The sequence below is a fragment of the Centroberyx affinis genome, unplaced genomic scaffold, assembly GCF_046629955.1.
Source record: "Centroberyx affinis isolate AG114_WGS23_722 - 3 ecotype Tasmania unplaced genomic scaffold, CSIRO-AGI_Caff_v1 ptg003790l_1, whole genome shotgun sequence".
Lineage (NCBI taxonomy): Eukaryota > Metazoa > Chordata > Actinopteri > Beryciformes > Berycidae > Centroberyx > Centroberyx affinis.
Window position 1 is genome coordinate 356,221 of NW_027281658.1, and position 26,894 is coordinate 383,114.

The window sequence follows — 26,894 nt, forward strand, 5'->3', positions numbered from 1 at the left end:
TGTGATCAGTAACATTCAACCACCAGGGGGCGCACTGTCATACAAAGTGACAAGTCATTTGAACTCTCTGTTGCGCTTAAATAAGGACCAACTGAGGTGCGTCGGCACTGTCAAACTTTCAACCGCCTGATGGACGCACTTAACTGAACATCGCGCATGATCAAGAGCGCGCACACGCACGCACGCACACACACACACACACACACACACACACACACACACACACACACACACACACACACGCACACACACACGGGAAGGGAAGCTGAATTTCCACATTCCGGTTGGAGGGAGCGACACACCCATAGAGGTTAAAACAGACAAGTTGATGTGATGCAGAGAGGAGAGAGAGGCTGCTGCTGCTGATGTGGATCTGAATGAAAACTTCAAGTCTCATGGGCTTCTGGTAGAGCAGAGAGCAACAGGTGGCAGCCATGGCAAGCAAAGGTAAGGGATATAAACACATTTTAACAAGGCTTTCCATCTGGACAGCCCTAATAATGTAACTGAAACATGTGTGCATCTGCTGTAAGAAGTTTACCTTTATTTTTCGTATTCATAAAACATAACATTTTAATTTTTCATTGTAACAATTTGCACATTTTGTATGTTTTGTTTTTGTACTTTTATCAGCCACAGTGGCTCCTGCAGCTCTTTGGGACATGCAATCAATGAATGTGCTTTTCATAGTTGGTTTATGTATTTGTATGTATTGTATTAGGTATTTGGTTTAGTCTAGATGTGACCATAGCTCACGCCTCATCAACCAATGGTCCATTCCCCTTGTTAAGGGATTGTAACTCTGACTATGTTTTGCATGCAAACATTTTAGATATTTAACCTATAGATGAGAGGCAGAGTGAGAGGAGAATGCAGAGCGAGGCCGTTATGTATGAGGAAGCTCTCCCAGAGAGGATGTAGCAACTCACATTGTTACAGAGTGAGATCATCCATGTTCTCCAGAATTAAACCTTGCTCTCCTCTCGGTGTATACACACCCTGAGAGGGGAGACGTTCCCAAGAAAGCCACTTGTGTTTGGATAACACCAGTTCAGTGGCCGTTGCTGCTCAGGGAAGAGTCGAGCCGTCACACTCCTAGAGTGGAGTTTCATGCTGCGTGGAAATCCAAAGATGAACTCATTCGTCAATATTTACAGTGTTTGCTTGACACAAATCTATGAAAACTAAAGCAAAGCAGATTCTCCTGCTGTTTAATCTCATCAGCTGGCAGATTCTGAGACGTGAATCTAACCTTTAGACTCACTGCTGCCTCTGTTATCAGACTGGGACGGTCATTTAGCTCTGACACATCTCACCATGGCTTAAGCAATCTTAACCTGGTGAATGCATGAGACTGACAACACACACACACAAAGTCTTGCTTAATATCTGTAAGGCTGTGAACATTTGAACCAGCGCATCCAAACCAGGACAAATCATTACCTAGACGCCACAGCACACAGCAGCCATACTTATCAAACTCTTTTCTTTTTCCTTGTCCCACACAGTGACAGAGCTTTGAATACGTCGCCTCTTGATAGCCATCAGTGTGAACAAAACCTTTTCATAGAACAGTGCGAGATGCAAATATCGCAGGATTAAAAGATGTGTAGTGCTGCATGCTATAAATAAACCGGCCATCGCAGGGGTTCAGTTCACAGGGTAAATTCTCAAAGTCTGGGATGAACACTGAAGCAACACACACACACACACACACACACACACACACACACACCAGCTCCGACCCCTTCTCTTAAAATTGATGAGTGTGTTCTTTCTTGTTTCTATCTCTTGTTTTCACATGGATTCATGTCCTTTGCTCTCTGTAAAGCACTTAGTGATTGTTACGATAAATTTGACTTGACAGAAAAAAAAAAACCCTCCCCCTTCCTTTCCCCTCAGGAAGTATGATTCTGATGTAGATATAAATAACTATTATAATGAAGTTACAGCCCATAATTCAAGGCATGAGACCAAACCAGTATGAAAGAACAACTAAAGTCCCAGATATATGCCATTTAAGGGTCACCTTTAATCCAGAAGCACCTTACACTACCATCTGTGCATATAGTTTTAGTGTATGGTGACTCCAGTGGGAATCGAACCCCTAACCCTGGTGATGTTAGTGCCTTGCTATACAGGAAAACAATGTTTATATGAACTCTAAAGGTACTTTTCCACCTTAATCATCCATGAAGAGAATATAAACACCCTTGATTGTCCACTAACGAGCCTTTAACTGACGCGAATGAAGTGAGGATAGTTGAAGCACGCTCATATTGTTATGAATGGACTTCTCAGTTGTGCTGAGAGGTTTAAATGTCAGAGTGATTTTTCATCTCTACTGACTGACTTCCATTGGCCTGGCTGTGTGGCAATAAAACCACACAGAGCTTGTTGGTGATGTAGAAACTGTTAATCTTGTGGGTTTTTTTTATTTTGTCTCCATCTTTGTTGCTAAGCGCTCATTGCTGTGGTGTTTCTGCACTGCACCTCCCAGAGATCACCTGTCAATCTTCTTAGTGCTGAAATCATCTTTGTCCACTGGATTATTATGGAACTAAGTTGATATTAGCACTAAGATGGTTTTGGGACACTGGGCCCAGTTCCTCTAATATTTATTACAAACAAACTGCTAATGCTGCTGCTGGAAATGTAAAACGCATCACTTTCTGTGCGGCGAATGATTTTTCTCCAGGTACAGAAAATGTAAAAGCTGAATATAGGTTGAATTGTGTATTATCATGGAGAGTAGCAAAGCGGACATGTATTTATATAAAAAATATTGTAGATTGTTATTATGACTTAAAAATTCACCATATGAATTCTACACTGTTCATGAATTGTTGTCATGTGCTTCCTCCAGTCAGTTTATTACAATGCTTTCTCTTTCGACAAAGCGCTCTGCTGTAATCAGTAGGTAAGTGAGGTGTGTTTGTGGTTGATGGAGGTCTAGATGACCACACACAGCTCTTGTCCCATCAGCTCCAGCTGACAACGGTGGTCCTGCTTAACGCCCGCTGGTAATGAATCGGCCCTGTTGTTGGGGAGTTAGCACATTCCTGCTTTCAGCCCTATTGTGGAGGGTGAGGAAGTCTGATGTCACGACCAAACACACTCTCTCTCTCTCTCTCTCTCTCTCTCCCTCTCTCTCTCTCTCTCTCTCTCTCTCTCTCTCTCTCCCTCTCTCTCTCTTCCTGTCTGCTTCAAACCGAAGTCATTTGGAGAAGACAGGCCTTGTTTATGTTGACCACACATGCATCGGCTCGTCACGCACATGGGAGTTTTAGGACCAGTAACTAGCAATTTGTTTGTTTGCGTCTCCAAGAGGAACGGTTCTCAAATGCTTGCATGTCACGGACCCCCATTTGATAAGGTTTTGTCCCAGGCACGCTTACATGGCAAGATTTTTGTTGTTGTTGATTTAGTATTGCATTGTGGGGAGATAATTGTAGTGAGAGTGAAACCTAGGATTAGAAAAGCTATTCTTATACTTTTTTCTAAGTGGGATAATTTCGAGTGAATTAAATTACAGTGAAATTAACTATTCCACATTTTGTTGAGGACCTTGTGGAACCTTCTCAAGGACCTCTGGAGGTCCCCGGACCACACTTTGGGGAACACTGTCCTTCAGCTTGTGGCCATACACACAAACACACACACAACCTTTCTAAAAAAGAAAAAGAAGAAAAAAAAAAGTGTGTACATAACATAATTTTGACTGACTGTAAAACAAAACATTGTTCACCAATTAATAGCAGATTGGAGTTTTAGTGATAAAAAAAAATGTATTAGGGGTAGAGCTACTCTGCAGGTAGAAATAATCTGACTGGTTTGGTTAAACCTCAGTGGGCAGAGCCAAAGAACCACAGTTTTTCTGGCTAATTGAATTTAGACTGAAGCCAGTGAAAAGGCAAGAGGTTAGAGAGGAGGAAGCTAATATTATGAAACCTATATTTCTAAATATAGTTTCTTCTTTGCCATTGAAGTTAGCTAACTTGCACACCGAAACACTGATTATTTGGCTCCGCCCATTGAGGCTTAACTCAGCCAATGAGATTAGTTGTGACTCCAGAGCTGCTCTGCCTCCAAGAAATGTTTGCATAACTAAAACTCACATTTGCCAATTAATAGCCCAAGCTCCATTAAAGTCTTAGCATCTGCTTCCTCTCCCACAACCCACGACTGGACTCCTGATCCCTAGCCATATGCGTCACCATGCCAACGCCCACGCTAGTCACAACAACCAGGAGTCCTTAGAGGCGTTGCTAGGTGCAAGAGCATATCTACATCTCTGTGGGACTGCATAGTGTGTGTGTGTGTGTGTGTGTGTGTGTGTGTGTGTGTGTGTGTGTGTGTGTGTGTGTGTGTGTTAGAGAGGGAGAGAGAAGGAAGAGGGTAGGGGAAAGAAAAACACAATGAGACTGATAGCATTACTTAGTGTGATGATTTCATTCCAGCATTGTGAGGATATGACATGATGAAGTCACACAGTCTGAACTGTCCTGTTCTGTAGTTTCTGTTTCAGCGATGGTCTGCCAGTGGAGTATCCTGTTGCTTCTCACGTTGCTGGTGAAGAATGGACCTGTGGATGGATGTGTGTGTTCGGGAGCCACTGTTCTGGCCCAGTTTCCCTCTGAGGCGCCTGCTGAGGTTTGCTGCCTGAACTACTCTGGCTCTGCTTTCAGCCATGTGCCTTGGCCCGTGTTCACCAATGAGACTAACATAGAGATCCTGGATCTCTCCAACTGTAATATCAGTTTTATTGATATGAGTGGCATGGGGGCCTCTACGCTGCGAGAGCTCTACCTGAGTCACAACAGACTCACTACACTGCCAGAGAATTTTCTGGCCAGCCAGCCTAGCCTGAGGGTGCTGGATCTGGGCAGGAACCAGCTGCAGGAGCTTCCTGCTGGCTTCCTCCAGGGTTCAGATGACCTCCAGGAGCTGGATCTACAGGGGAACCAGCTCCGCTTTCTCCCAGGCTCTGTGCTGCAGAGGCCCAGTCTGCAGAGGCTGGAGCTGGATGGAAACCCCTGGGACTGCTCCTGTCTGCTGATGGAGGGCCTGGAGGCAGGCAGGCAGGGGAACAGGACCAGCAGCCTGCAGGATCTGGTGGGGAACTTGACCTGTTCCTCTCCCAGGAACCTGGCAGGCAGGATCGTGTGGTCGGTGAGGCTTAGCGACGCGTGTCGCCCACCCGGCCTCACTGCGCTCTTCATCCTCCTCCCCCTCCTCATCCTCTCAGCCTTAGTGCTCTGCTGGTGCTGCGGGAGGAAGAAGAGGAAAGAAACACCTGCCTTCACTGCCTCAAAGAAGAGGGCCTCCAGCTCCAACTGCAACGGCCAGAAGCATCGCGCCAAGCAGCAACCCGCGCCCACCGAGCCCGCTAAAGCCGGGGACGGCAGGAAGGAGGGGATCCTGAAGAATCAGCTGCTGCTGCGCCCGGCCTCCACCCTCCTGGGCAGCACCAGGGACATCTACGAGGAGGTGGAGATCAAGCTGGGCTCGGTGGAGTCGCTGCACCGCGCCTCCTCCCACGGTTCCACCTCCACAGAGGGGAGGCGGGGCTCCCAGGGGCCCGAGGGGGGCAGCAAGGCAGAGCTGGACACGGTGAGCGTGACAGAAGTAATGAAGGACTCAGCGGACAGGGAGAAGGCTTACCTGACCCAGTCCACCGAGTACTACAGCCTGGTGCCAGGCATCGACCTGGACGACTCGGACCACGCCGAGTACGAGAGCGTCGATCTCTCCTGACACCTGAGTGTGTGTGTGAGTGTGTGTGTGTGTGAGTGAGTGAGAGAGAGAGACAGAAAAAGACTTATCTATTTACACAGAGACGGTGTGGTCTGACCACTGGAGTATCACAATGTAAGAGGAAGTGATTTAATCCTGAGCTTTTCCTGTGGGACCTGAGGAACGCAGGGGCTGTTTGAAAAGGAGGCCCACTTTTTCTCTCTGTCAATGGCTAACAATTTTACAGACATTGTTCCTTTTAAATATGGATTTTCCATCGAGACTTTTAACATTTGCACAGAGACATTCATTATATTTCATGCTCCACTCCATACAAATGTACATTTCGTAATGTTTTCACTGAAACGGTTTTATGAAGAGTCTATGACAGGTCTATGACAAAGAGTGGGACACATTTTGTTAAACTGCTGTCTTGCCTTTTTATGCCAAGTCAAGCAACCTCCTGCCATCTGTATGCGTTCCTTTGCCTCACCCAGGCAATACTGGTATATGCATTCCAGTTTGACCTGTTACTAATTTTCACACTTGAGTTTCTCGATTAGCTCGATGTTCAGCTGCACCACCACAAAGAATAGGTGCTGAACAGTGACTAATCAAACTGCAATGGCCACGTTTAATTTATATGTGAAATGTGGAATGTACAGCATAGATGAGACAAACAAACATGAGTCTAAATTTAGAAAGGGTCACTGTTAAGCAGAGTTGAAAGGACAGATGCTTGCTCATGCTTTGCCGTGCCACGTGCTCAAATGTGCCTATAGGTTGGAAAATGCCATGACGGTCAGATTAAAATGCTGGTAAATGCTGGTTTGAGATAAAAATCTCTGTAGTGTCGGTTCAGTAAGATGAGATACAGAGAGCCTCTGTGCAGGGGGGGCTAAACATAGTGAGACTGGAGGAGACCTACACAATAGGCAACCACTCACTCTGAACATTAGGGTCATCAAGGAGGTGCAGAATGTACAGACACTATTGTTATCTAAGATGTGGAAAACAGACCGACTGCTCGCTCTCACACATTGTGGTTTTGTGAGCTAATTGATTCTGGTTCAGTAAGAAAGGAAGAGAGAGAGAGAGAGACACGGTGGGCGGAGTGAAGGGTGTGGAACTTCCTGGAATTTAAAAAACTGAGGTGTATTTTCCAGACGGGTTTTCACATATTTTCCATTAAAGGTTTATTTATCTACATCGTAATGTTTACTGTATTCCAAATGACAAAAAAACTGTTAGGTCAAGACACTTGGAAAGATGTAGCAAAAAAAAACTGACTGAGACAAATAACTGAATGTTGCATTATGTAATTTTGTACAACTTCTGCACAATAATAAACTTCTGAAGTTATGTTATGACAGAACCACAACAGCCTCTATGAAGGAGTGTGTGTATTTGAAGAACTGATGGCATTTTGTCACAGATGCTAACACTGCTGCAATAACAGCTACTACTACAGCTATGAGTATGTACCAAAAGCACTGAATTGTCATCATTATGTTCATATTGGCAGCTGCACTATGTTGGTTATGTGTTTTTTTATGGCATATGCCATTTGAATGTTTCTGAAAGAAAAATAAATGCTCTTTTCAAAATTTCTGTCCCTGGGTTGCATATAATGATGATGGTTAACATGTAGTAGTGATGGGACGATATGTTTATCTATATGATCCGCAATAAGGGGTTCACGATTTGATTCGACCACGATACGATGTAATCAATAAAAGTTCAGTGACAACAAAGTCTGACTGTGCAGAATTATGTTTATTTCTGAGCCACAAATCTTTCTGGCATTGGCTAGCTAGAATGTAAACAACGATTTACAAATGTCATTACAAAGGGTAAATAATATAATGTCAATGGAGAGCTTGTAAAATTGTGATTTCATTTGTGATTACTACAGCGGAATAAAATGTCACCAATATCGCGATTCATTTCTCTGTCCCACGATACCTATATTGAATTTTTGATATATTGTCCCATCTCTCCAAGCAAGTGACAGGACAACATGACTGTCTTGAGGAGAGAAATATCAAACTGTGTTATTGGTTGACTGTATTCTTTTCATCCGAGTGTTTTCTGTGCCCCGACAATGACCCGGCCAGCCTCAGCTACCTGAAATCCCACTTTCCGCTAAGCTCTGGTTTCACTCACTGTGGGAGGCTGTAATTATAGCGTTGGGTTACCCAAACGATCAGCATGGAACTGCCCTCTCCCTCCAGTTCTCAGAGGTCTTAGCCCCGACCAGTAGATCCAATGGCTGAAGCCAGGAAATGACTGGGCATAAACAGCTGGGGTATCCATGGAAGCTAATCTGGGAGTATTTGATCTACGTCAAGATCACAGACCGACCATTGTCCTTAGATCTGATACAGGAGAGAGAACCCAACATCAGTGAAATAGTTTCACCGAAAATGTATTGTGTATTTTTCTGCCCCAGTTAAAATACAAGAATACAAGAATGAGAAAAAACGTAATCTGCAGTTATAAAGTGCTTTACAGACAGAAAAATGAATACATGCCACAAAGATAAACAATAAAAATGTCAGAATAAAGACCTCACACCCCTCAAACCTGTTGAAATACAGTATGAGACAATATATCAGATGATTTGATATGTAATCAGCATCATTTTAGTGTAAAATATGTATGAAGTAGTCCTTACTTCTTTGGCTAAGGAGCACTGGAAATAGGTTAGATCTTCGTTATTGTTTTATGTCAATAAAAAAGCCTTCCAGTGTCTTTGTTTATGAGATAAATACTCTGGCAGACAGTGAGGCTTCCTCTGCTCCCTCGCTGGGCTGCGGCCAGGAGCCATGATGCAGATCGCAAGAGTGCCATCTAGTGACAGGAATGGAAACTGCGGGTGTGGCAAATACCTTACAGTAACAAACACATAAATCTACTGCTAATAAATGAATTGAACTGAAAGCTGCATCACCGTGAGGCTCATCAGTCCTGTGCAGCTGAATGAACGTGACGCGGACTTGGACTCTCGTCTGTGAAGAGAACAGGGAAGTCCACAGCGAGCGCCTGTCCGGGTCCTGATCCAGGACAGATTGCCCCATAAATACCCTGTCAGGGGAGAGCAAACAGAAGAGGAGGATAAAACACTCCAGGAAAAGAGAGACTGATTTACTGTGGACTGCTGAAACGATGTGAAAAACAAACAAGTGAGCCGGTCACAATAGCCAATGATAGAGGCTGAGAGACGGGTGGGACGTCCCATCTGACAGCTCTGCATCACACTGTGGAGGTGTTCTGACACACTGACTGCTTTTATCAGACTCACTAAATCCAGGGCCAGGATAGTAAATAATAGTGTGTGTTGTATTTCACTTAGAGAGGATATTAGATTCATATAGATAAAAGGTCTGTAGCACTTCCTCGATTTTTGTAGCATTTGGAAAAAGCATGTGAATGGATAGTGTGGATTTTAAGAAATACAGTAGAAAAAAAGTTTGAGTACCAATTTAACAGACATTCATGCCAGTATGAGCTGAAAGTATTTTCTCACTGGATCAACATTAAAACACATGTTGGTCTTGGACATGACTAAGGCCCTGTCTGTGAAACCAGCTTTAATTGTTTGATTATGGTCTTCAACATTAGACCACTCAGAAAATCTATTTCATGTACTGTACACTCCAATGCATTCCAACATGCACACACAGCAAAACCGTGTTATTTTAACTCCTGAGAGTGTAAAAATGAACACTTTCCCAGCATTTATGTAAGTCCACACCCATCAGAGTTAATTTAACACTTCTAGATAGTTTTGACCAGCCGCCCTAAAGCCATATCAACTTTATGAGTGGACAAATAACACCTGTCAACTCAACAATTGTCAATGAAAAATCAACTTACTATCTTATTACTGTCACTTATTATCACTGAAAAATTTGCTGTGTGCCTTCAGAATTTAGCCAAGAATTCATTAGCCATAAAGCAATATAATGGCACTGTTAAGACAGCTATCTCACCCAAAAGAAGCCACTAACACCTCACCATTTGAGGGAAAAAGACACCAAACTTTAATAAAAGGTTTCCATACTCTCAGTTACAGTAGCTGCAGGAGAATACCTGTTAGACATCAGGTTCCCAGGCAGTAAAGTTAGGATGATGGATTATGACAGACAGCAGAGAGGTTTAAAATGAGAGGCGAGGGAAGAGTTTGTCTTCTCAGGCCAGTGGACTTCAACATCGGACTGGACGATACAGGAGGGTTTACAGGTAAGACAAATCTTTAGTATTTTTTTGTTAGATGGTACTTATAAACTCTATATTATGCCTAGTGGTCCAAATTAAATATCACAAAATTCAAAGAAGAGTTCCTTTGCATTTTAAAAACATGTTCTTGATATTTTACAGGAATTGTCTGCTCTTACAACACCACATTAATCCAAAAATGACAGTGTCCTATTCCCTTGAGGTGGCCAATGCAAAGTTTGGTGGCTTCTCCAAGCTCCTGTTCAGGTGGAAGGGAAGCATCTACAGGCTGCTGTACAGGGAGTTCCTGGCGTTTTGTGGCTTGTACACCTTTTTCAGTGTGTTTTACAGGTAAATGAACCGATCTCTTCATTTAGTTCTGCTATTTGATATCATAGAGCGCCTCGTCTATCAGATATTGTATCTTCCATTGTTTCAGTGCCTGTGGTTTTCAGTGGTTTTCTTTGTTTCACAGGTTCTTCCTCACACCAAGGCAGCAGGAACTGTTTGAACGTGTTGCCCTTTACTGTGATCAGTTTACCAACACCAACTTTATCCCAGTTTCGTTTGTACTGGGTAAGTCCAGATTAATTACCTCTGTCTTGCACAAGCTGAATCTAATAATAAGTCACTATAATTCATATTTTTCCCCCTGACCCGAAAGGCTCCTCTGTGGTTTTACAGGTTTCTACGTCAGCTTGGCCTTTAATCGCTGGTGGGGTCAGTACACCAGCTTCCCGCTGCCTGACAACCTGATGATGGTGGTGTCTGGGAACGTCCACGGGACGGACGAGAAGGGACGCCTGCTGCGGCGCACACTCATGAGATACGCCAACTTATCATCGGTTCTTATCCTGCGCTCCATAAGCACAAGAGTGCACAAGCGTTTCCCCACTTTGGAGCACATTGTGGAGTCTGGTAAGAGAGTGAATTAGTCAATTAATTATTAGGTTGCTTTAGAAGGATTTTTTGGAGTGTTGAGGAATGTGTGTTTCAGAGGCACATGAACTTATTTGATCATTTCATAAAAGTATCTCTCAGATCTGACGTCAAACTGTGTCTGTATCTCTACACAGGATTTATGACGACACATGAGCTCAAAAACTTTGAGTCGCTGCACTCTGATTTCAACAAGTACTGGATGCCTTTGACTTGGTTTGCAAACCTGGCGTCCAGAGCGAGAGAGGAGGGTCGGGTGAGGGATGACATCGCTCTGAGGCTGCTCATGGATGTGAGTGTTTGTTTTCTGCAAATGGACAAAATGCATAAACTATATATATAACTGCATAAACTGTGCTATAACTGCATAAACTGTATTATTACTACATAAACTGTATTATAACTGCATAAACTGTACTATAACTACATAACCTATATAACTGCATAAATTATACTTTAACTGCATAACCTATATAACTGCATAAACTGTACTATAACTGTACAAATTATATATATAACTGCATACACTGTACTATAAATTTATAAACTGCACTATAACTGCATAAACTATATATATAACTGCATAAACTGTACTATAACTGCATTAACTCTACTATAACTGGATAAACTATATATATAACTGCACAAACTGTACTATAACTGGACAAAGTATACTACTGTGTGTGCAGGAGCTCAATAAGTACAGAGCCAAGTGCAGCCTCCTGTTCCACTATGACTGGATTAGCATCCCTCTGGTCTACACTCAGGTAGGCTCAGCAGTGAAACTCTGCCTCAAGACAAGACCTTTTCATCATCAACGGATTAATGTATTTTCAATATATTTGTGATAGACTGACTGTGAAATTTGGTTGGGTTGCTATGTCCCTTGTCTTGTGTTTTTATCTGTGCTGCAATCACATTTTCTCACTTTTGAAAAAAATAAAGTTGAATCTCAATCCTTGATCACTAGAAAACTGACTTTATCCCTTGTACTTTATCTTATCCTTTTACCCATACAGGTAGTTACTGTAGCAGTTTACTCATTTTTCGGCTTCTGTCTGATTGGCCGACAATTCCTGAACCCTGTGAAGGGATACAAGGATCACAAACTGGACATGTATGTGCCTGTTTTCACGCTGCTCCAGTTCTTCTTCTACACTGGCTGGCTCAAGGTGAGATCTTACATTCATTTTTTACTTGTAGAAATAGATTTTTTGTTACGAAAGAGGGAGCTCGTCATGTATTTCTGTTCTGTAGGTCGGGGAACTGATCATCAATCCATTTGGCGAGGATGATGATGACTTTGAAACCAACCAACTGATTGACCGAAACATTCAGGTTTATTGCCAATACATTCATACTGGCCTAATGTGAATATTTCATTACTTACTGCTGTCATTTGAGTTTTGTTCCTCTCATACATACTGTAGGTGTCAATGCTGGCTGTGGATGATATGTATCAGAACCTGCCTCCGACTGTGAAGGACAAGCACTGGGTGCAGAAACATTTCTCCGTCCCCTACACTCTGTCCACAGCAGCAGAGACTCTCACACCGGCCTTCATGGGCTCCACCTACAACATGAGGTACACTGAGTTTGACCTTTCACCTTTCAGTCAACATGCACATCAGAGTTGGGGTCATGAATTAAATTGAATTGAATTGAGAATACATGATAAATTCCAATTCAGTTCCTGGAGTTGGAATTGGAATGTCACCAGGCTCTAAGGAAACAGAACTGGAATTGAATTGGAATGACAGGAAACAGAATTGAATTCCATGAAATTTCACTTCTAAGCAGTGGTGGAAGAAGTACTCTGATCCTTTACTTAAGTAAAAGTACCAATACAGCAATGAAAAAATACTCCATTACAAGTAAAAGTCCTGCATGAAAAATCCTAATTAAGTAAAAGTACATAAGTATTAGCAGCAAAATGTAGTTTAGGTATTAAAGTAAAAGTAGTGGTTTGGTCCCTCTGACTGATATTTTATTATATATGACATCATTAGATTATTAATACTGAAGCATCAGTGTGTAAGCAGCATGTTATTGTTGTAGCTGCTGGAGGTGGAGCTGGTTTGAACTACTTTATATACAGTTAGCTAGTTTAGTCCAGTGGTTCCCAACCTAGGGGTCGGGCCCCTCCAAAGGGTCACCAGATAAATCTGAGGGGTCGTGAGATGATTAATGGGAGAGGAAAGAAGAAAAGACAAAGTTCTGATACACAAATCTGTTTTCAGTTTTTGGACTTTTTCTCTAATCTTTGATTTTTGCTGAAATATTGGATCATTTGAACATTTATTGAAATGAAACCATGTGAGGTTTAGAGGGAAAAATCACTTTTTGGTGGAGCTGTTAACAACTCATAGACATCTGAAATGTGACCCTGACTACACACTGCTTTTTGTAAGACGTCAAAAGCCAAAAAGGTTGGAAACCACTGGTTTCATCTTTAACAATGTGTTGTATTTTAAAAGCTTGTTATATTATCCATTGTGTCAAATCTCCATCTGAAAAGTAACTAAAGCTGTCAAATAAATGTAGCAGAGTAGAAAGTACATATTTCCCTCTGAAATGTAGTGGAGTGGAAGTATAAAGTAGCATCAAATGGAAATACTCGAGTAAAGTACAAGTATCTCAAAATTGTACTTAAGTACAGTACTTGAGTAAATGTACTTAGTTACTTTCCACCACTGCTTCTAAGAGAGTTTGTCTTGACTCGCTAAACATTATGAATCAAACCTTATGAATCAAATAAAAGACAGTTAAACAAATCAAATACATTCAATCATAATGTATGTGTTACGGTTACATGTTATGCATCAAGTAACACCTGAAAGATCCCTTTTACATTTTCACAGAATGTCAATGAATTAAATTCAACTTCTGAAATTTCAATTCTATTCCAGTTCTGTTTCCTGTGGGTTTTTTCAAATTCCAGCTCCAGTTCCTCAGTTGAATTAGAATTGATGAGTTAATTCCTGAATTGACCCCTAACCCTGCTGCACATTCCACTGATCATCAGATCCCATGCACGGCCTTGTAAAATGTCTCCCATGTTTGTCACACGCAGGATGAGTGCTGAAGACCTTGAGATCCACCGGCCTGCAGACTCTGCTTTAAAGAAACAGTATTTAGGCTATAAAGGCTCTCTGGGCGACGGGCTCGACAAGCTTCTGCAGAGGGGCAAAGGCGTTTTCCATGGCAGGAGCCTTCCGTCTTTGATTGACAGCTCATCACACATTAATGAGGATGAGGGTGCTGATGCTGATGGGAAGGTTGTCCGCACTCTTTCTCCTGAGGGGGGCATCCATGCCTCGAATCATAAAGAAGAAGAAAAGGCGCTGATTACAATTGCAGTGGAACACACCTTCTGCAAATGAGCTGACATATTGTTGCATATATTGGTAGCTGTAATGCATTCAGTTGTATGTTTTTGATCCAAGGATGTAAACCATACCTTTTTGTAATAAAATAACATATTGTTTGATTTGACACAACTGGATTCATGTTAGAACAAAATATATTTGCATTTATTTTCTACGTTTGAAAATAAACCTGAGGAAATGTTCCAATGTTTTCATTTTCTGTCCATGTAAATAAGCAATTTTCTAAACATAATAGATCTCAATTGTAATGCTCAGCTGTATACTGAGCGCACACAATATTAGGTCCGCCTTCCTGACAGAGTTTGCACAATCAATGGCTTAATTATTTAAATGATTCAAAATCCTTCTTTAACCTGTCTCCTCCCTTCAACACCTCACGGTAGATGTAGTTGGGCAGTACTAACCTGCCAGATAGGCTAATAAAACATTTTACTGTAGTTAGCGTGACTAAAGGAATGTACTGGTAGGACTTTTATTTTGAAGTATGTATGACGGTAGTCACAAAGGGTCAAAAATGATCGAAGGCGCTTCCGTATTTTGTTAAGCGTATAACAAGCTAGCTTTACCATTCACACACGTACTGCATTACTTGTCGACAGTTGAGGGTACGTAGACACAACTACTCTATGGCGGTTGATATTCGTTATAGTCATGTTATATTGCGATTTGGAAACTACAAGTGCCTGTCTTTACTTCACAGCCACTAATTAGCCGGTTGTGTAGTTAACGTACGTTAAGTTATCGTTTTAGAGTATGCTAACCTTAGTTAGGTTACCTAACGTTAACGGTATGGTTACCTAGCTTGCTAACGCTAGCTGACTGTTTAGTGTTATCGCTGAGAAAGATTGTTTTATTGGGGCGCAAGTGGATTCTTTTCACAGTGTCAAGGAACTTTGATCACTGATCAGGGCGTTTCACCCTTTTAGACTCTCCGCTCGCCCAGGAAGGAGAGCAGCACCATCTTTGCGCTAGTCGGCGGATTGGGTTGCGGGGTACTAATCTGACGTACCTGTTCACTGAAGCCTGGTTTCCTAAGAATGTTCTGTTTTGTCTGTTTGTTTGACAGGATCATTGCTGCAGCTGCCCAGGAAAACAAAGGGAGGACAGTAGTGTAATGTCAGGTGACGCCCCCCCTCTGTGCTGACTGTCCCTGGCCGGCTGACAGCACCATGTCGCTGGGCGACAACCCTCATCTGCTGCTGGGGAGGATCCGCTTCCTGAACAAGTGCATTGAATGTTTCAGGAAGAGCGAAGCTGTGCCTGAATGTTTATGTTATGTCCCAAAGGAGGTCTGTTATAAAATCTGCAAAGATTCATCCTCCACCTCATCCGCCTCATCCAGCGCATCAGCTGGCAGCTCCACTGTGGGAAAGACGCTCGTCTCTGTGTTTGAAAGCCCCCATCAAACTCCCCATAGCAAGAAATTATGCAAGTACAACATTGAACCAAAGAAAGGGACATGTATCCGCACAACAGGGGAAGAATACTGTAACAGCCAGGGCCTTTGGGTCAAAATAAATAAGGTAAGCATCTCACTGCCCGGTTGTAGTGGCATCAGCTTTTATGTCACTGTTCTTGGTCTGTTCATTGTAGAATGAGACCTGTGATGCCAAATCCATTGTACTAACCTGTTAAAACGCAGTTGTAAGAGCTATCTTACTATCACAACTTACTTAAGATCCTGCAGACATGATATCATTACTTTACAAGCCAGTTTTGATGGTTGTTCTCTGTTGATCCATGTCCATGTCGGTCACCAGGAGCAGCTGGAGGAGCACCGTGTGGGCCAGGAGCTGGAGGAGGGCTGGATCCTGGTGTGTAAGCACACAGAGGGAGGGGACAGGCTGGTGCCGGTGGAGTCGCCGGAGACCGTGAGCAGACACCAGCAGCTCTTCGGTTATGACCACAAGCCCTGCGATCGATGGGAGCAGGTGGTGGATGTGGAGAATTCCCTGCACATCGGCTCTAAACCCAGGGTGGCGGAGGGTGACGATGCTGCCGTCCAGAAGCTAAGGTGAGCCTGCTTGTGTGAAATCAAATAAGACGGTCATGATTTCTTGGGATATATTTTTTAGAGCAACAATCTGTTGGCGAGCAGATCAAATGAATGTTACTCCCTTGATATCTTCCCTCGATTCTACAAGATATGTGCCTCCAACCTGGACATACGAATGCGACGAGGACCTGGTGCACTACTTCTACGACCACATAGGAAAAGAGGATGAGAACCTGGGGAGTGTGAAGCAGTGTGTGACCAGCATCGATGTATCTTCATGTTCGGTGAGTAACATGCTTTTCACAAAACCTAATTGGGAGTGCCAGTATTTCTATGTTTTTCCTGTGTTCTAAGACAACCTAATCAGTATTTGTGAATAGGAACAAGTCTTTCCCAAAACCAGAAACCAACGATGTAAGTTTTTAATATAAGATGTCATGAAGATTTGAAATCTGCAGCTGAGTATATTTTCTGGTTCAGAACTGGGAAAACTATTACAATAAATCTATTTGAGTATATAAATGTAATTCAATACTATTTTGAGTATTGTGTGGTTATTTATTGTCTGTCTTCATCTTGATGATGTTCCAAGTTTGAGTCTCCATTCTCTGGCTTTTGGAGAGAGTTGCTCAAATGTACACAGATATTGATTTAACTGTCATAGAAATAGCACAAAGTGATTAAAATGGGTAGTATGGCCCCTTTAAGATCATATATTTACAAATCTATACATTTGTTAGTGAATTTCCGTGTTTTACATATCTAACAAACTTGATGTTTGTTGGTAGGAGGACCCCAGCGGGGGGGCCAGCTGTCTGACTGATGGAGACACAGAAACTTACTGGGAGAGCGACGGCATGCAGGGACAACACTGGATCCGCCTGCACATGAAGAGAGGCACTGTGGTCAAGTAAGGACCTGCAAAGCATTGATACATTATAGACGGACAAAGAGCAGTAAAAAAACAAAAAACAAAACAAAAAGTACATGTCAGCAGGGTACAGCTTCATTCATTCTCATCCAAACCACACAGTTTTAGATAGTCTAACCAGTTATTTAATGTTTTTGTAGCCTGTCTTGATGTCAAATATGTCAACTTTTATATATTTGTCTATTGGCTTTCACCAGACTGTTAAATGATATTCTGTAATGCTAACAGATTGGTAGTGTAGTTAGTGAGTTAACTGCACCCTGCATCTCTGTTATTATGGCATAGAGTTGTCTATGTGGGCTTTTGCCTTATAATGTGTAGATGAACTTGTTTTTACTTGGTCAAGTAGCTCAAATGAACTTTGATCTTGCTGAAAATGTGTGAGCATGTTTTTTTATTGTGTACACTGTGCTTCTCTTGTGTCCTTCAGTAAGCTGATATTGACGGTGGACTCCACAGACGACAACTACATGCCCAAGAGAGTCACTGTGTTTGGAGGAGAGGGGGACAATCTCAAGAAGCTGAGTGACGTCACCATAGACGAGTGAGCATTCTCAAAAAGAGTTGTTGAGTACAATTCACGGTTAACAACTAGGGTTTGACTCGTAGGGTTTTTGATTGCCGATATTGATATTGTTGTATTGAAGCGGCTAATAGCTAGTATTTTGTGCCGATATTCAATGTCTTTACATTTTTTTAATTTTAGGCCACGAAATTATTAAGTATTCAGTGTTTGCCCCTTAGAATTTTCTTCTTATCATGGTGGAAAAGCCTCTGAAACAGCATTTAGACCATCATGGGACACTAAAACTCTTCATTGAAACCCAGACTGATGAAATTCATTTTGGGTTAGCAGCTCTTTAAAGCAAGGAGACTAATCGCACCTATTCAATCGTAGGGAAAACTCTTGGATACATCACTACCTTTAAATAAATAATTAATTTACAGGAAACAGTATTGAATGTTTTAAATGAATAAGTAAAACCCATCTGATATTTAATAAAAGGCCAAGATCAGCCTGATATATTTGTCTAACCCTGTCAACAACGTGATACTGCACATGGTATAGACGGATATACAGCAACCAAGATCCATCCATCTTTTCTGACAAAAACATCTGAGAAAGAAACAATCCATTTTCTCCTGATGAAAGTAGAATGTCACGCTGTTTTCAGTTTCATGCATTATTATGAAGCATATCTGTGTGCTGCTCTCAGCCATTTCTTCATCTGTTGTGAGGCCGACCAGCACCAGGATTTTATTTCATAGTCGGTTTGACTACATTCATGTTGAACTGCTTCCACTCTGTTTTGCCTCTAGCAATCTAATTGGAGAAGTGTGTGTGCTGGAAGATATGACATCCCACCTGCCTGTCATTGAGATCCGGATTGAGGAGTGTAGGGGTAAGGCTTCTTAATATTCTATTTTTATTCACCCCAGATATTTCCTCCTGCATGTTAATTTTTACTTAAACTGGGAGGAGTTCCTTGGCTGCCAACGCTTCTGCACCAGATACAAACCTGGACATTGTAAGCAGGTAGCTGTGTGACTATGAGTCAAACAGAAATTAGGTCATCGGTCCCTAAAGCCAGGCGACGGTGTGTTTTCTCTCTCCTCTGCTTTGCCAGATGAGGGCATAGACGTCCGGATCCGAGGCTTGAAGATCAAGTCGTCATGTGAGAGGGACCTGGGTCTGAACGCTGATGTTTTCCAGTCCTCCAACCTGGTGCGCTACCCCCGTCTGGAGGGCACCGCCCCCGACGCCCTCTACCGCCGGGCGCTGGTCATCCAGAGGTAGGGCGACACTCATCACGCTGCCAGTGAGACGTCATGGAAATTGAGAATTGTGTTATTGTTTTCTTTTCCAGGCCTGGGAAAAGTTATGGGAAATGATACATGTCCAGAAAATGTTGGAAATGTCATGAAAATTTGTTCATAATCAACCCGTCATTGGTTCAACATCCAAACTCGGCTGCTGGTAGATCTTTTGGAGAATTATCCAAATGCCAGTTACATAGTTGTAGATGGACAAAATTACGCCTAGGACCTCAAAAACAATTTCCCATTTGAAAACCTTGGAATAGAGACACTGACAAATATTGGTCTTGGAAACTGCACTTAATGACATAGAAAAGTCAGGGAATTTAATTTACAGAAATGCTAGCCAGATATGCTCTAAATGTCCATACCACTTGTCAAGCATTATTTCTAAGTTGTTGCGTTTTTTCTCTCTCTCTCTCTCTCTCTCTCTCTCTCTCTCTCTCTCTCTCTCTCTCTCTCTCTCTCTCTCTCTCTCTCTCCTCTGTCTGTCTGCAGGTTCATCTCTCTCCTGGACAGTTTGCTGCCCCACCTGGTGCCGGCCTGGGACTACAGCCTGGGCACCTTCAACCAGATCAAAGTGAGTCAAATAGAAACTTTGAATGTACTAAATGTGGACAATAAATGAAAACTAAGCAATAGGCCACAGTCATTTTAGAACAGCTAAGAGGTTTATAGGCACGATGTGAAACCGGAAAGCACGGTCTCAGGTAGCTTGGTGCTTTTAAAAAATGTCAGTGATACACTATTCTAATATGAAAGAATGCTACTGTTAAATTAAGCCTTTTTTTTTAACTAATAATTGAATAACAAAAAAAAATTAAATGTTATTCTTCTGTCAAGCAATATACTGTAGTTCTTGAACAGTAGCTAAACAAAGTGGTTGTTTGCTAATATTTAGATCAATTGACTCAGCCAATCAGAACTGAGGACTGGAATGGGGCTCGAACGATTTTGAAAAAATATCTAATTGTGATTATTTTGACTGATATTGCAAATTGCGATATGATTTGCGATATTAGAGGGAATGATAATTTTTACATCATTATTCTCATTTTCATTGAAAAACGTATTAAAATGATTATGGTGTGATTTTTGTGGGGATCTGTACCAAACAAAGATGTTTTCTTAACTCTGTAGAATATGATGTGTAGGCCAGGACATCTCTGCAGCACGACAATATTTAATTTAAAATGGTATTTTGACACACATTTTGCCTTTAACAAATATTGCGTCTCCTGCGATTTGAAAATTGCAGTAGGCCATATTGCGATGTCGATAAAATTTCGATTAATTGTTCAGCCCTAGACTGAAATTATCCATTTATAAGCTGCCATCATGCAGCTCCACCGAAACAGTGTTTTTGTTTGTTTTTTACATTCACCTGTACGTCCTTTGGTGCCCTCTAGAGCATAAAGCAGTTCATGCTGCTGTCGAAGCGCCGCTCGGCCCTCATCACCCAGTGCCTGAAGGACTCGGAGACCAGCAAGCCAAACTTCATGCCCCGCCTCTACATCAACAGACGCCTGGCCATGGAGCACCGAGACAACCCCTCCCTGGACCCCAGCTCCAAGAACGGCGTGTTCACACAGGTAACAGGACTTCCTGGTGGGTGACATCACTTCCTCACAGTCAGCATAGCATGTTGTTATTACCTTGAAGTAAGTGGAAAGCTTAAAATTTACTAATCGCTTTTAATGTGACTGTATATGAAATGTAATGTTAGGGGATCCTTCTTTAGGGGATTGATCTCCATCCGTTTGTTTATTCGTTTGTTCATCTGTCACACAATATCTCAGAAACCTGGAGGCATGATGCAACATGTTTACTGTTTCCTTGTTTTTTTTTATTTTTCCCCATGCAGGTTTACGAGGGTCTCAAGCCATCTGACAAATTTGAGAAGACTTTGGATTATAGGTATTAACATTTTTTGACACCTGCATGTCAACCTCACGTTTTCTGATATTTATTACCTAGATATAATCATCATTCAAGGGTGTTAAGATCTAACGAACCGACAATTCATCTTTCTTCCTGGTTCGTCAGGTGGCCTGCTCGGTACGACCAATGGTGGGAGTGCAAGTTCATTGCAGAGGGAATCATTGACCAAGGCGGTGGGTTTCGGGACAGCCTGGCGGACATGTCTGAAGAGCTCTGCCCCAGCTCAGCAGAGTGTCCCATGCCTCTGCCGTTCTTCACCCGCACCTCCAACCAGGTACACATTCAACATTAGAGTGGACTTCAGTTTTCTCATTGGGTGTGCAAAGTAAAATATTGTTAATGAGGATAACTTTTTAAATATAGTCCTGTTGTTTTTCTCCCAGGGCACCGGAGAGGCCAGAGATTACTACGTACCCAACCCGTCCTGTAAAGAGTTCCACAAGTTTGAGTGGATCGGCCAGCTGATGGGAGCTGCCCTCAGAGGAAAGGACTTCCTGGTTAGTGACACCGCTTCCTCACTATTATCCACCCAGGATGTTTGCATTTATTTGCCTTAAAGTAAGAATGGCTGGCTGTAGTGATTTGATTTTCAAAATGTCTGTCTCTCTCCGATCCTGCAGGTCTTGGCTCTGCCTGGTCTGGTGTGGAAGCAGCTGACGGGAGAGACGGTCAGCTGGAGTAAAGATTTCCCCGCTGTCGACTCTGTACTGGTGAGGACTTTAAAATCATTATATCTATACGACCGTCATGTAATCTTAAACCTCCTTAAACCAATTCCAAGAATTATTTTTCGCTAATAGGAACTTGGTATGAGCATGATCAATATTTTGCAACTTCTAATGTTTTATTTTTATTTTTTTGTGATACTATTTAGATCCTGTTCCCCTGCATTGGCTCAATTTTCTCTTTAGGCTCAATAAAATTAATCTTATTTTACTGGAATGGGTTTGAATTGAACACATGGCCTTTTTTTGCACGCCAGGCCTTTTCTTTCCCATCTTTTTTTTGTATTAAAGTTGAAATAATAAACTCTCCATCTGTCTAATGCACTTTTTACACTGAGTTTAGACAGAAGAGAGAGAGAGAGTAGATAGAGGCAAGCCAAAATCATCATGTCGAGGTAAATTTGGCTGTGTGTTCAGGTCAAGCTGTTGGAGGCCATGGAGAGCATGGACCAGGCGACGTTTGAGTTTAAGTTTGGCGAGGAGCTGGTGTACACCACCCTGCTGAGCGACGGCCAGATGGTGGAGCTCATCCCCGGGGGCGGGAACGTGGCCGTTCGCTACGAGGAGCGCAGGGAGTTCATCCGCCTGGTGCAGAAAGCCCGGCTGGAGGAGAGCAAGCAGCAGGTGAGTGGCTGTGTTTCACAGGCTTGGAGCCGTAACAAGGAGCCAAAATATTTAACTCTGTCCTCGTTGATATCATATATGTAGTGGGGTTTTTGTACATTTTATTGATTACTTGAAGACCTTATACCTTATACCCATTTTGTTGTTTGGTGGTGTATTTCTCTTATTTCTGTGGAAACTGGCCAAACAGAGAGAACATGACGTCATGTCAAGATATTCACAATAAAGTTTGATAGCAGCTTTTTTTCAGCTGTCCAAAACATCAACGGTAAATGTCAGGTTTTAGTGTCAGTCCCTCACAATCACAGAGCGAGGGCTTCTTTGTAGAGCCACCATTTTGCACCGACGTTCAACAATCATGCAGGGAGAAATCCATTGTACAAGAGGCAGAGAGAGCAAATTTCTCCACCAACAGTAGACTCAATAGTAGACTCAGTAGACCAGAACGCAATGCAGCCACAAGACATGTTGTGTTTTGAGTAAAGGGCACAGCTATAATCATAGACACACCCATGTTTACAAACTAGTTGGCTAGCTGCCTGTATTTATATGCCCATACGCCTGTCTTTGATTGAAAACAAGTTCAGGCTCGTTCTCTGGGTGTTGTCGAAAGTCATTCTGAGAAATGAAGGAAAACACTAACTTTATCATAAAATAACTCTTGGAATGCATAGAACCGAATATCAGATGGTGGATTCTTACTTTTAAGATTCATAAATGAATTTTGTCATTGGCATCGTCTTTTTTAGTGTTTTTCTCGGTGCCCTTACTCTAACTGCTTACTGCTAATGGGGGTTGAATTGCTGAGGGTGTAGGTGCATTCATATCCATTATTCATGCTTACACTATGTATAGCTGCAAAATGATTGAAGTCTGTGTGTATGTGTGTATGTGTGTGTGTGTGTGTGTGTGTGTGTGTGTGTGTGTGTTCCAGATTGCAGCCATGCAGGCGGGGCTGCTGAAGGTGGTTCCCCAGGCCGTGCTGGACCTGCTCACCTGGCAGGAAGTGGAAAAGAAAGTGTGCGGAGACCCTGAGATCACTGTGGAAGCCCTGAAACGACTCAGTGAGTGTCCAGTCTGGAGTTCATCTAAGCCTCACTGACAATAAACACTGTTGGGTACAGACAGGGTTCCCACACTGCTGGAGAACCCGGAAAATCCATGGAATTGTAAAATGGTATTTTCCAGGCCCGGAGAAGTTATGAAAAATGATGAAATGGAGAAAAGTTTGGAAAAGTCATGGAATTTTATTTGTGACATTAATTATGTCTTTTTTTTTCTTGAGTGCTGTGAAATGTCACTTCAGTGGGAAGTGGGAAGCCTGTATAGAGACTGTGTTGTGAATTGGATAATGGCTGGTAGTGATTACATTATATAGATTTTTCATACATAATTCGATAAAACATCAGTGGGTAAAAGAAAATTCAAATGATGTTAATGTGCAGGTGAGGTAAAAACCCAGTAAGGGCTGATTGTAGATCTTCAACTAAATAATAAAGGCTTTGTACAGCGTTAATATTGTTTCTGTCTCCCCACAGCTCGCTATGAGGACCTGGAACAAACTGACGTTAGAGTGCAATACTTGTGGGAAGCCTTGATGAACTTTACTAATGGTCAGTTCACTGTTTATTTGTCAACATATCACATAACACATGATTTTACATGCTTTTATCCAAAGCACCTTATAGCAGTGGTTCTCAACATGGGGTCCGGGGACCACCAGGGGTCCTTGAGGGAGTTCCAGGGGGTCCCCAGCAAATTGATGAATTGTTAAACTTCAGCATTTCATTTACAAGAAGTTAGAGAATGCAGAAGAATGACTGTTTTGATCATAGTTTCACTGTTATCTCCCCACCTACAATACAGATAGTCATGGAATTCTGGACAAAATCAAATCTAACAGTAAAAATATTCTCAGATTTGGGTCCGAGAGACAAAATCTCATCAAAAAGGGGTCCGTGGCTCTAATGTGGACTAAACTAGGGGTCCTTGATATGAAAAAGGTTGAGAATCACTGCCTTATAGTACCATGAGAGCCTTTTCTTGGTCAAGGATGGCTGCAGTGGGAATCTGATCCCTACTCCTGGCAGTGTGAGTGCCATGTTCCACCTGCTGAGCTACAAAGGGCCGTTCAGTGTGGCTGATGAGCCGTGGGCTGCTAACCAACATGTATGACGGGTTCCTGGTTACTGAGAAGCTTTTCAATTCTGTTTTCAGAGGATCGCAGCAGGTTCCTGAGGTTTGTGACGGGCAGAAGCCGTCTTCCAGCTCCCATCTACATCTTTCCTGACAAACAAGGGTAAACAAATATTATTTATGTGACATGCTGTTTGTTGCTCATAGTGAAATTTCTCTGGTAGAAAAGTTATTTGTTTCACTTTTTATAATATGGTCTGTTTGCTCCTGTAGCTCTGAAACAACTGATGCGCTTCCACAATCCTCCACATGCTCCAGCACCCTTTATTTACCCAACTACCCCAGGTAAACACCACATGATGTCATCTTTAACTTTCAGACAGATTCTTCACCAGTGGTGGAAAGAGTTCTAGAAGAGTATTAGTACTGTTACTTTGCTGATATTTTACTGAAGTAGAAGTAAAAGTAGTAATAATAATAATAATCTATAGAATTAAAAGTAAAAAGTAGCTAATTTAAAATTTTTACTCAATTTACTCAGAGTAAAAGATAGAGATTTTAGAAAAGAGAACATTGTTAGATGTGATCTTTCCCATGCAATTCTAAAAGGACGAAAATGTCAGACTTCAAAGTAGATTGGAATGGAAAAACTGGAAATTACAAAATAAAGTGCACAAACAAAGTAAACCCAGGTTACTCTTCTCTTCTTTGCTGACTGACTGTTCATTGCAAAGGTCTCCACAGTTTGTCAGTTTACATTGGTCCAGTGGCTGTTGCTTATGGAGATCCACAAAATGTATACACTGTAATGGGTGTGATTTAAAATGTAGTGAAGTACAATAATTCAGTAAAAGTAAAATTACAGATTTGTGAAAAAATACCCAAGAAGTACACAAAAAAGCTAGTCAATTACAGCAATGTGAGTAAATGTAATTAGTTACTTCCACCCTTGTTCTTCACTCACTTTATTTGCAGAGAGTTAAGAATAGAAGTTCTGAGCACTTCTGAAACGGATCACTGTTTTTGGTTTTTTTTTATTGATAACTGCTTTGTATGTGTAGGTATGAAGGATGATAGATTAATTTTTCTGATGCTGTGATTGTCTTTTCCTCCCTGCAGTGCAAAGGTTTGCGAGGAGAAGCTGCGTTACGCTGCTTATAACTGCGTGGCTATCGACACAGACATGAGCCCCTGGGAGGAGTGACAGTGACCCGCCTCACATCGATACAGCTGAGTCACCGTCTCACAGAGGAAACCTTGCCAAGTTCATCACTATATCTACACAACTGCCAATCAACCCTTGCTGTATATAATAAAGAAATATATGGAAACATGGACATGACTTTTGTGTTTTTCTTGTGACTTCTTGTATGAAAAAGAGTGATGACTAAATCTTTAAACAGTGGTGGTATGTAACTAAGTACATTTACTCAAGTACTGTACTTAAGTACAATTTAGAGGTACTTGTACTTTACCTGAGTATTTCCATTTCATGCTACTTTATACTTCTACTCCACTACATTTCAGAGGGAAATACTGTACTTTTTACTCCACTACATTTATTTGACAGCTTTAGTTACTAGTTACTTCAGAATCAGAATCAGAATAAAGTTTATTGCCAAGTAAGTTTTCACAGTACAAGGAATTTGCTTTGGTATGGAGGTGCATACAATAAACATAAAAAATAATAAAATAAAAATAATAATAATACAATTAAAATATAATAAAAATATGTACAAATGAAATGTACAGTTTGTACAGGTATGTGCAAAAAATTTTCCAGAGAATGTGCAAAGGTATGGGGGGGGGGGATAAGGGACTGTGTCAGTGGGGGTCCCGGGCCTTGTTGATGAGGCCAGCTGCAGACGGGAAGAAACTGTTCTTGTGGCGTGAGGTTTTGGTCCTGATGGACCGCAGCCTCCTGCCAGAGGGGAGCGTTTCAAATAGTTTGTGTCCAGGGTGAGAGGGGTCGGCCACAATCTTTCTTGCTCGCCTCAGGGTCCTGGAGGCGTACAGGTCCTGGAGGGAAGGCAGATTGCAGCCAATCACCTTCTCAGCAGAGCGAATGATACGCTGCAGTCTGCTCTTGTCCTTGGCAGTGGCAGCAGCGTACCAGATGGTGATGGAGGAGGTGAGGATGGACTCAATGACTTTGCAGATTTAGATTATTAATACAAATTATAAATCAACTAATAAATTATGATATATTTTTATAGGTTAAGCTACCCAGCAGTATATAAAGTAATTAAAATTAGCTCCACCTTTACCAGCTGCAACATTAAAGTGATGAACACATTAATGCATCAATAATTATAGTCCAATAACATGATATATATGATTCTGAAATGCTTGATTCTGCAAAATGACTACTTTTACTTTTGCTACTATATTATACTACTATATTTTGATGCTAATACTTTTGTACTTTGACTGCAGTA

At 41.9% G+C, this 26,894-nt stretch overlaps 2 protein-coding genes across 2 annotated transcripts; both read left to right on the plus strand.

Moving 5' to 3' along the window:
• Positions 1-10,156: 10,156 nt before the first annotated feature.
• Positions 10,157-14,279, plus strand: LOC139662445 (bestrophin-4-like). The gene is made up of 9 exons (XM_071541141.1): positions 10,157-10,308; positions 10,433-10,533; positions 10,642-10,875; positions 11,034-11,188; positions 11,586-11,663; positions 11,916-12,068; positions 12,154-12,234; positions 12,327-12,481; positions 13,970-14,279. The coding sequence occupies exons 1-9, from the start codon at positions 10,157-10,159 to the stop codon at positions 14,277-14,279; spliced, it is 1,419 nt and encodes a 472-aa protein (XP_071397242.1).
• A 552-nt stretch (positions 14,280-14,831) lies between these two features.
• Positions 14,832-25,785, plus strand: hectd3 (HECT domain containing 3). The gene is made up of 20 exons (XM_071541139.1): positions 14,832-14,890; positions 15,352-15,808; positions 16,046-16,299; positions 16,430-16,565; positions 17,070-17,191; positions 17,643-17,756; positions 18,533-18,615; positions 18,841-19,006; positions 19,529-19,610; positions 20,440-20,622; positions 20,895-20,947; positions 21,077-21,245; positions 21,355-21,468; positions 21,592-21,681; positions 22,114-22,320; positions 23,255-23,384; positions 23,859-23,933; positions 24,538-24,619; positions 24,730-24,801; positions 25,576-25,785. The coding sequence occupies exons 2-20, from the start codon at positions 15,455-15,457 to the stop codon at positions 25,658-25,660; spliced, it is 2,571 nt and encodes an 856-aa protein (XP_071397240.1). The 5' UTR covers positions 14,832-14,890; positions 15,352-15,454; the 3' UTR covers positions 25,661-25,785.
• Positions 25,786-26,894: the final 1,109 nt, after the last annotated feature.